This window comes from Akebia trifoliata, chromosome 15, assembly GCF_017979445.1.
Source record: "Akebia trifoliata isolate Shusen 1 chromosome 15, ASM1797944v1, whole genome shotgun sequence".
Lineage (NCBI taxonomy): Eukaryota > Viridiplantae > Streptophyta > Magnoliopsida > Ranunculales > Lardizabalaceae > Akebia > Akebia trifoliata.
In genome coordinates, this window is record NC_141389.1 from 10,596,004 (window position 1) to 10,607,410 (window position 11,407).

An 11,407-nucleotide genomic window follows, 5' to 3' on the forward strand; every position below is an offset into this window, starting at 1 on the left:
ATACAAATCAGACTTTTCTATTTGAGAAGATCCTAAGGTGGATATTGTTTCCCAATCAAAAAAAAAAAAAAAACCTAAAACGTGCACGTGTCGCTGTAGGCACGAGCATCGACTAGTTTTGTAAGAAACTCACACCAGAATCAATTTATCTGGGTTTTTAGCTAATCAGAAATTTATCAACATGTATGGATTGTTATCTAGAATTCTCTAGAAGATTCTGGAAAAAAGTTGTCTCTTTTGAGGAAAATATTAGGCTTTTGACATTAAGCTGTTTGTTTCTCTCTTGATACATAATTTGTAGGGAAAAAAATGGAATTTATTAGAAAACAGTTAGATGGGTACACAAAGGAATAAGCCCACAAAAAATCAAAACCAATTAAATTCTTCTAAACCTAAGATACCCACTAATCTATAGAATCCTCTTACAACTTCAATACTCAACATGAGATTCAATAGAAAATATAAACTGCAAATATGAATATGTGGTTGAACCCTCTTTGAATCTATTTGGTTTCCTTCAAAACTAGTTGGTTTTGTATCCCATTTTTGGACTTCTAACTCAAGGGGAGTGACGAGGATAGAATGCCGAACCACTTTATAGAAATGGAGTCTTGTATCAAGTTTTCTGCAATGCACGTGAAGACACACCGTGTAGAAGTCTCACAAATCCTAAAAAATTGAGCTTGCCATCTGAGGGTCTTGTCCAATCTTGAAGAATTACATCAGAAGGGATTGATGAGCTAAGCCGAAGTTCCTGGAAAAAATTTTGATTCAAAAAACAAAGAAATGTTATATCTTCTGTACATTCAAGTGTGCTCATATCCAATCTCACTACCTCAATCCATGTACTTTTGGTCTTCCTCTCCCCGTTTTAAAACCTTTATCTTGCACGTTCTTTCAAATTGGGATTTTTATCGGTCTTTGTTGCTCATGATAAAACCATCTTAATTGACTTTTCCTTATTTTATTAACTATTGAGGCTGTTATGTTTTCTCTAATGCCTTTATTTCTAATTCTATCTTTTTTAGTCTTTCCACTCATCCATCTCAGCGTTCTCGTCTATACTACGCTCAACCGATAAATTTTCCTTTAATTTCTTTCTATGTTGGGTGTTGACATGCATGGTTTAACTTTCAACTTTTCCTCAAGTAGGTTTTCCAATAGAGAGCTACTATTACCACACCAATTTTTAATAATGACACACCATTCCTACATAAATCACCAAAAAATTGCACATAGTTGGTGCGATGTTAGTAAAAATTGGTATGTCAATAGAAACACTCTTTCCAATAAGCCCTCGGAGATTTTAGTATAATTTTGTTTCATATCAAACAATTTGCAGATCTTATTTTAATTTTTTTTTCTTTTACCTTCTTCCATTATGTTATCTCTATTTTAAGGAAGTAATAAGCGAATCTTAAATAATATTTCATAAAATCACACAAAACACATAAAGAAAAAATTAAAAAAACATACCAAGGCAAGTTTTTCAACCGCGATCGGTCTGTTCCCTTCTTTCTCAAAAAGCTCATATGCACAATGTGCCTGTTGTTCCCAAGTCTCCAATCCTTCCATCTGATGTACACTCATTGCGGCTGCACAAAATTCTTCAAAATCTAACGTTCTGTATTGAAGAGAGCTCACCTGCAAAATACATGTGACATTCAATTAAGTTTCTATATTAGTATTTCGAAGCAATAGCCTCGCAATAAACCAAAAGAGGAACAAAAAGGTCCGTGGGATCACTACCGTGTTAACGTAATCAAGGACCCATGAATCCCTTGTTGCATCATTAGCATTCTTCATCCAAGCCTGCCAATTCCAGTTTAATTTAGCATGGTTTATGTAGAGAAACAAATGCTCAAAGAAAAGGACCAAAATAGGACTGACCGTCTTAAAATTTTTTACAGAGATAAATCCGCTTTTGTTTGGCCCTAATAATGTAAATTGCTCCCGTAAATAAGCTAGGTGCGCTACTGTCAATGTCTTTGCAAGGGCCTGTCAAAATAACACAACTTTCTCAATTTGTTAATTGATTCCAAGATAATTTGTAGGCTGTCACGTTCACAAATTTGTAGTTCTATTTTCACGATGTATGACACAATTTCTTTTAAAAAAATTATACAATCTTAAATAATAGTAAGAAATTAGTTCTATTCAATAGCGCATAAAAGAAAAATAGAAAAAAAAAAAAAAAAATTCAGAAATGTTGCACAGTTTAGGGTAGGGTTCATCAAGTTTTCCTAATTCCTTGTGCCACTATATTTTGCATAAACTCTATAGCTTTTACAAATCCAAAGTAATCAAAAAACGTATTTATTTGTAAAGGCCAAGAAACATACCCCCAAAGCCAATTTCCGAAGAGAAGATGAGCATATGTAAGCTTTTACAAGCTTGTATACTAGCATATCCAAAGGGATCTTGATATCTTGATAATTGGACAGCCATGGATGACCTAAGAACAGAGATTGGGTTGCAAGAATTCAAATTTACTAATCTTGACATGATTATGTAACAATCATATTGACGGGTTAAATAACTTACTGAGAGCCTGAGCAGCGGTCAGTCTCTTACGATAATCCTTGTTTAACAATCTCTTGACGAAATCTCTTGCATCAGAAGACAAAGTAAGCCAAGTGGCTTCTTCGAAGCTCGGTTCTGTCTTTAGGACAGCTTGAAAGATTCCAGATTCCGTTCGGGCCCAAAATGGTCGACTTCCACCAAGAAGAATATATGCAATCACACCGACACTCCACATGTCTGCTTCGGTGCCATATGACCTATGCAAAATTTCTGGTGCTACATAATACGCGCTTCCTACAATGTCATTCAGCTTTTCATCTGCACAAGATTTTAGTTCATAAGTTTCTAAATATCCAAAATGGGTAAATAAAGCTTGCGAACTTGAAGTCTATATCTTACCTGGCTTCACGAAATCAGATAATCCGAAATCAATGACCTTCAATGGGGACTCGTCATTTTTCGTACAAAAAAGAAAATTCTGAAAGAAAAAAATAAAATAAAATAAAACATCAAGATTTTTTCCAACAATTTTCATAACCAATTTTATTTTCCTATGATTCCAATCATTTGATTACTTTCGGGTAGTCAAAAGTAATTACATATTCTACAAAAAGATTAACTAATCAAACGGTTGAGATTGGTCGCTCTGTTACTTCCAAGTTATAGCCCATCGAAGAGATCGCCCAAACCACGAGAAAAACAAAGTTGGTTATAGAATCGGGAAGACTATTATTAGCAATGGTTGCAACCATACTGAGCTATAACATTGAGACAATATATTATAATTGTGTACGAGATTAGAACATTTGGCTCCGAAGCAAAAAAAAAAAAAATGTTCTAAAAGGATAAATGGGCAATGAATCTTCAAAGTTATGATTGTAATGAGTTTATAGCACTAATCAAAATCTAAGCACAGCAATGCATCAGTAAAAAAAAAAAAAAAAAGATTAAACCAAGCTTAAGCATCATCATTTTTTGTACAAAAATGAAAATTTTGGTTGGGGGATTCGACTTTTATGAGTCAATTACCTCGGGTTTGAGGTCACGGTGAACCACGCCTTGGATATGACAAGAGGCTACAACACTTATAATTTGGACCATGATAGCCTTGGCGTCTTCTTCTGAGTATTTTCCACCCCTAAAAACATGAACCAATTACACACACAATTAGTTGGTGTCTTAATGGATAGAGAAACCACAAAAAGGTCAAAAATGTAATGAAGTAGAAGTACCTTGAGATTATCCTATCTAGAAGTTCACCTCCTTTGCATAACCTTAAGAATACAATAAATAATAGATTGTAAGCTCCAAAACTAATAGGTACCTTAAATTTCCGATATCAATTGAGGGAAACTTAATGTCAACGGCGTTAAGTGAAACACAATAATCTTAATAAAATGAACAATCAAAGCCATCTAAAACTTACTCCATTACTATGTACACATTGTCATCGTCTTCGAAGACATCATAGAACTGGACTAGGTTTTTATGTTTGGTTAGAGCATGAAGTATTTTCACTTCTCTTTTTACGTCCTCGATAGCAATGGCTGTTGTCATCTGTAAAAACATTTACCTTTTTATGAGAACAAATCAAAGACATTTGACGAGGGTTTCTCCCCTATTAACATTTACTAGAATTGCAAATAATTTAAAAGAAATAAGAAGTTGAAACCAATTAACACAACTTCCCATGGATTACAGTGTCCTCGTTTTGCAACATAAGAGGATAAAGGGTGTCATTATATGACATATTATGCAAGAATTATCCCGGATCAGTGTGACTTGTGTTACACGTGTCTAGGGACATTATTAGCATCGACCAAGCATTAACATCCAATTAAATGAATTACACCATTGTTTACAAGTTAAAAAAAAAAAAAAAGAGTATATTCCCTTATATTATTAATAATTGTTACATTAACTAGGGGAATGCAGGGCAACATACATGTTCCTCAAAGAATTGCATTGCTCGGTTTTCTTATTTAGCTAACAAACTATTTCCAGAAAAAGTGACCGAAAACTTATTAGAAACGTAAGTGAGAAGGTAAAATAAATAAATTTTCCCTTATAAATGTCAAAAGAAAGAATTTAAAGTGGAAATCATCTCCAAAAAGTACTATCATAAACCTTACAACATATTTCAAAATTTGACATAAACACACACTAGAGGCAGATACCTAACAAAGAAACAATAGTGGTGGAAAAGGTTCCTTTATCAAGATATAATAGAAATCAGAACAAAACCCATGCACACAAAAAAAAAAAAAAAAAACTTTTACGGCGAAGGAGAAAAGATTCTAAACAAAAGCAATTAATTCAAGTAAAAAACAGATCCTTTAGCTATTTAGAATAACTCAGCCAAAATATTGTCGAAATCGAACAATTAATTCATTGTCATCATCATCAAAGCCTTGTCCCAAAAACCAGGGTTGGCTGAACGAATATTGTTCATCCATTCAAGCATGTTTGTAGAAAATTCAATACCTTGAAAAAAAAAAAAACAAACACCCCACATCATTTCATGGAAAATTATAACAAGTTAATGATAATTTACATTGAAAAATATATTAGAACTACAAAGGAAAGATCAGTAGAACAAACAATTATATTAGAATTACAAAGTAAAGGTCAGTAGGACAAAGGAAGCAAATCGAACCTCTGATTTAGGAATAACCTTAACTGCCACCTCTTGCCCCTTCAAGGTCCCTTTATTAACTTTCGCAGAACAAGTATACCCAAATTGCCCGCGCCCCACTTCTTCTCCAAGCTCATAATTGGAGGCCAATTGTTTCGAGAACCCGAAATTCGTATCCAATACCACTTCACATTCCTTTACTTCAGGAATTGAAGCTTCGTTTGGCTTAACAATGCCGTGCCTACGTGCAAGCAATGATTTGATGTGCTTAGCAGGCGAAGGAGGGGGAAATGAGCGCTTTTTTATGCGTGTTGGGGTCGAAGTCACACTCGAATTAGTAGGTGAGTTCTTAAAGGTGCTTGGAAGTGGGCTGGGGGTGCAGAAGGAGAAAGATGAATCTTTAATGGTCTCAGAATTCACTTTGGACTTGACATGGCAGGGAATTACAGGGTTTTTTGATTGGTTTTGAGGGTTGTGAGAGTGTTTCCCTTGACAGATTCCCATGGAATAAAAAAATCCAGCAAAGAAAACAATAAGATATCCAAAACCCAAATGGGGAAAAATAAAAAAAAACTCAAATTTTAAAACACACAAAGAAGAAATAAAAAAAACCCAGCAAGGAAAACTCAGAATTTGAAAAACCCAATAATTTAAACCTACAGGACAAGCTCAGAATTTGAATAAAAAATAAATAAAAAAATTGAAGAAAACCCAAAACTGATTAAACCCAGTAACAGAAGAGCAAAATAAGATATACCCACTAATTGAAACACCAAATAATTGCAATTTTACTGCTAGAAGAAATTGAAACAAAAAAAAAATCAACTTTGATGACCAAACAAACAAAAAGAGACCAAGATCAAAAACCCAAAACAAATGGTGAAATATGAATCAAATTCAACACAAACAACGAAAGAAACTAGAGAAGATTATTAGATTAGAGACCCAATGAACCAAACTTGAAACAAAGAAAACTCTAGTAAGAAATGAAGATATAAGAGGAGAAGTCTGAGAAAAGATGCTTAGTAGCCCCACTTTATCTTCCTATACTATGTTTAGGTGACCCACTTGGATCCCAATTTTTAGTTTTGTAATTGTCAAATGCAGGCTAAGGGGGTCCCACCATCTGGGCTCTGATCGTTGGACTCATCGCATTGAGAGCCTCCCTTTTGGAGTTAGAAATGGCCGTTTATACCGTTTCACATTGATTGAGTGATGATGATTGTAAATGTGCCACGTGTCAATGTTTTATAGGTTAAATCCTATGGGAGGCAACATCATGGTACCTAGGTTTTAGTGACTGATTTGATATTATCCATCAATTTTAATTAAATAATAGATGCCTTGTCTCATTAATTACTTTTTAAAAAATGGGTGTCAATGATACTTGGGAAAATCCCCAATTTCATCTTTAGTGCCTAGCTGTCTAATGGGTTGGGATCGGGGGACAACATTTTGATTCAATGTTTTTTACAATATTATTTATTATAATATCATCGCGGTTGGATCGTTCTAAAATTGATGGCATGTAACTGTTGTATAAACCCTTGTCCCCCTAAATTTAAGATTTTTGCCAATCGGACTGTGTTTGATTCCATATTTATTTATTTATTTTTTCACTTATCATTGGTATCCCCACCTTTTGGTTGAGACTGATTCCACAGTCACACAACATCATCCCCTTGGAAAGTCCTATATACAACTGGTTGAGTCGTGGGTCAATCAGACTTCAAAAAGTGACTTTAAGGAATTTATTGTTTTTTGGGGATTTCGAACAGTTGACTTACCCTTTCTGAGAAGTTTATCAAGGCTCGACTTGCCACTAGACCAACCCCTCTGGGTTCATTGTGTTTTGTTCCATGGCCATACTTTTGCCGAATGACTGCTCCAAGAATCCAACTTGAAAGTGGACCAAGTGGGATAAAAAATTGAATGAAGTCTTATTTTTTGTTGATAACTCGATCAAGTTTTTTGGTTATATATAATATTTTGATGAAGGAAAAATTAAATACTTCTTTTTTATATTAAGATATTTACAAATTTAGAATATTTTTATTTGACTCAGTCAAGCCAACTGAACATGTTTTCTGCTCGACTCTACTAGAAGCACATTGGTGTTGAGTCGAGTTTTTAAGTAACAAAACTAAGTTGGGTTCAACCTGAATTAATATAAATGAGTATTTATCCAAATGTACTCTTGTTTTTTCTTTTATGGTTGCATTCTATACCTATATTATTTACTCTAAAGGGATGTTTAATTGATAGAGCTTTTTATTTGTAAAAATTAATTCTATGTTAAACATTATTACTATGATAAACACTAAACACAATCATCTTGTCAACAACAAATTTCATGATCTATCTCGAGATAGGTAAAATAAGATTGTAAATGATATTTTTATTGATTTTTGACGAAAAGTGGTACATATCTCAGTATTTTCAATTAACAGAGTGTGCTCCTCTGATTAATAGTCAAATACAACAAAAATAATAATTATGTAGCTTTTCTTATCTCTGGATTTCGTGTTTGATTGGCTAAGATGGATTTCTTGGCTTTGAAAATGTTTGATCATCTCTAGAGTCCTTGTGTAGATTTCTTCTCTCTAGGCTTCACACTTAAGATTGAAAATGATTTCTTGATTTCTAGAGAAGGACTTTTAAGCTTGATCTTCTCTTTAATTAGAGTTGAGTATGTCTTGAAGAACCTTGTTTTGTCTCTGAAGGAAGGCTTGAGAGTTTCTTCTTCTCTAAAATGAGAGTTTATGTCTTATGAGAGAAAGTCATCCAAGGATTTCCCAAATGACCTAGGCTTTAATATTAATAGACTCAGGGAAGGAGGATATTTCCAATAGTAACCCAACTTAACCAAATTTGACATAATTAGTTTAAATGGTATTATATTATTGATTTGGCCCATTTCAGTGGGTTTTGGAATTAACTATGGGCTAATCCATTTGTTGAGTTTATGGGCCCAGTACTTTATGTGGGTTACTTGGATTTGTTGTATCATTGAATTTATCTGCGAAAATCCAAATCCAAACCATATGAGACTCGTTCCAATCCATGGGCCCCAATTTAGGTGTATGGACCTAATTTAGATTTAGTGGCTTTTCGTTAGTTTAGAAAATAATCCGGATCCGTTTAAATTTTGAAACCTACAAATGCCCTCTCAAGGATGCATTAATGGAAGCTTAACTGATCATTATGCACCCTTGATAATATCAACATATTTGTGTCTTCTTCAAGTTTAAAGGGATTGGCCATGTGTCATCATTTGCAATCCTGCAACAAAGGGTAGATAAACATATTTTTTTTAAAAATGAAAATACTTAAAAATAACATTTTCAAAATTTCTTTTTAAAAATAAATATTTTCAAAAACTTTATGAAAATATTATATATATACTCTTGTCCTAAAATTTAAAAAATGCATTTATTTATTATTATTTTTTTTACGCTTCTTTCTTTAGAGACACTTACTAAGACTTAGGCCATGAAAGTTAAAAAAGCCCGTTGGAGGATGTTCGTTTAGGCTTCTACAGCTAATGGGGCTTCAAATTGAAGCAGCCTTAGAGGTGCTCTGCGAATTTGTTTTTGCGTGAAGCCAAAGACTGGAAAGGGTTTCACCTAAAATGACCTAATTACCCTTCATCTTCAAACGATATTCCACCAATAATTTGTAGTTATTTGTTTTTGACTTATATGGATTAAAAGTTTCAGAATGAGCTAAGTTTTGGTGAGGATGATCTCTATGATGAGGAGATCATCTTCACCAAAAATCTGCTCATTGCTAAATTTCTAACCCCATCAAAACACGTTCAAGAACCGTAAATCATTAATTATTTCTTGTAAACTACTTTTGATTGGATTAGAAGTTTCGAAATGGGCTGATTTTTGGTGAGAATGATCTCCTCATCATACAGATCATCATCACTAAAAATCAGCTCATTTTAAAACTTTTAGCTCATATAAGATGAAAAAGAAATTGGCTATGGTATGGATTGCTTTTATAATTCGTGGAATGCTTCTATTTCGTGGCGTGCTTTTAATTTGTGAGGTGCTTTTATAATTAACCCACCACAAAAAAACTAATATGTGAAATGCATTTCACTTATAAAAGTGAAATGCATTCGATTAGAATGTAGTTTTAAACTTGATTTTTGTCAATTTAAACTTGAAATGCATTCGAAATAGTTTATGTTCTATTATTATAATATCTAGATCGAAATCTCAATCTCACAATTTCTTTCTCAAAAATTTTCTCTGATTGTGGGTTATTCTTATTTTAATTAATTATTTATTTATTATAGAAATATGTTTGCTTTATCACCAAATTTTATTAGGTTATTAGGGTATTGTTAGATAGTTGGATGAATAATTGGTGTAAGTAGACTACTGCTAAGTGTTTGTTTGAATGTTAATGTAAATGGTAATATGATGTTTAGATGTTTATCTTAAGTATTGATTTTATATTAATTTTTTATTAATTTTTTTATAATTAATTAATATTATTTGAATATTTTGATCCTCATGTCAAAAAATGTCATTTCATAGTTTTTGTATATGTAAGGGTAATGTGTTCAATTTGTTAGAATCCAGCAATCATAAGTCGTCAAACGAGCATCAATTTAAAGGACCTATACTGTTGGATTCTGTAAACATGAAAATGTATTATTTAACCCTTCACTTTATGATAAAGTTATATTGAGTAGGTGCCAATTTAATATGTAAGTAAAGCGTAGTATCGTTGACCCCAATGTAAAATCCTTGATGGAGGTCAAAAGATTTTGATTCTTCTTGTAATGGTTGAATATAAGTAAATGTGTGTCCATGTCTTTGACATGAGGCCATCAAAGTTTTGATGAATATTTGAGATATCTTATCTTTTCAAATTTATAACATGGACTTAGTCTTTGTCTTTTATCATAGATTAATTAAAAATCACTAAATGAAATCTTAGATTTTCTTTTTAAAAAATTTGAATTTTCTTTCGAAAATTAGTCATTTTCAATCTCTTAGATAAGATAATATAGATGATGATATGAGACAATTATAACGATGACAATGACAAGGATAATGAGGGCAGTGCGTTACTTGTAGACAAAGTAGAAGAAGTAGGAATATATCATCTGAAAACCTCTAACAGATATGCATTACAAAGGTCATGGAAGGCTCAAAACCTTCGCAGGTATTTTCAATGAATAATCTTTTTCAAGTCTTTCCATCTACCTTGCTCAAGTAAAGTTAAAACCAAAAAGAGATAAACTGCACATCCGAACTGCTTGGGGACAACAATTGGACTAGTTACCAATATTTTAAACCAATTAAATAAACATAAACCCACTACAACGACAATCAATGGTAACACGGCTAGATATACACATATATAAAGAGCCAAAAACACTAACAGAGATGCTCAAAATACCAACCAGAGTCGTCAAAAGATAAAGAAGCTCTAACAAAGGCCCATCAGATGTTATATAGTCATCCATCAACAATAAAACAACTAATTGCTCATACAAAGAGCTGTTCAAGGTACCCATTCGTTTGAAACCCTCTTGGAAACAGACTATAAATACAAAAGACAATGACATTGTAATTTCCTTTACAATTGCATAAGTTCTTTATCTAGAAGTAAAAAAAATTTAATTTTCTCCACATTCAGACATTATCTAGAAGCCTTTTCATAATTAGTCTCAATTAATTGTCCACATTCAGACATTATCTAGAAGTCTTTTTGTAATTTACTCTTCTCCACATTCAGACATTATCTAGAAGCATCAAATTACATGCTTTAAAATATAAGAATCTATTGGTATCGAGATTGATACGAAATATATCAGATAAAAAACCTAAATCTTCAATCCAAATCTAAATATATCGGATAAAAAATATTAATACATTCTATATAAAGAAAAGAGGGATTAGAGAGAGTACCTAGCCTAAAGTCGCAATGATTCCTGGCTTGTCGCATGAGGTGATGCAGTAGGTGAGAATGCCTTTGTGATCAATCTGATCACTTCGGACAGGTAGCGTGATCTATAGCTATCAGAGACAAGTAGAATTGAGATATAGATATAGATGAGATACAGAGAGAACGAGGATTAGATCTAGATCGAGATCGATCAATCAAATGGAGTGGGAGATGAGATCTATCGAGGGAGACAGATCGAAAGAGAGATCAATAAAGAAAGAGATTGTGAGAGAGAAATGGAAGTCAATCGATCGATGGAGAGGTCGATCGAGAGAG

At 33.0% G+C, this 11,407-nt stretch overlaps 1 protein-coding gene across 1 annotated transcript; it reads right to left on the reverse strand.

Annotated features, from left to right (window-relative positions):
• Nucleotides 1-269: 269 nt before the first annotated feature.
• On the reverse strand, nt 270-6,210 carry LOC147384319 (CDPK-related kinase 1-like). The gene is given in 12 exon segments (XM_086426904.1): nt 270-619; nt 621-754; nt 1,477-1,644; nt 1,750-1,812; nt 1,891-1,998; nt 2,343-2,455; nt 2,545-2,841; nt 2,923-3,001; nt 3,553-3,661; nt 3,756-3,797; nt 3,950-4,080; nt 5,180-6,210. Coding segments are annotated over 12 exon segments (1,980 nt in total). The 5' UTR covers nt 5,663-6,210; the 3' UTR covers nt 270-366.
• Between the last annotated feature and the right edge of the window lie 5,197 nt (nt 6,211-11,407).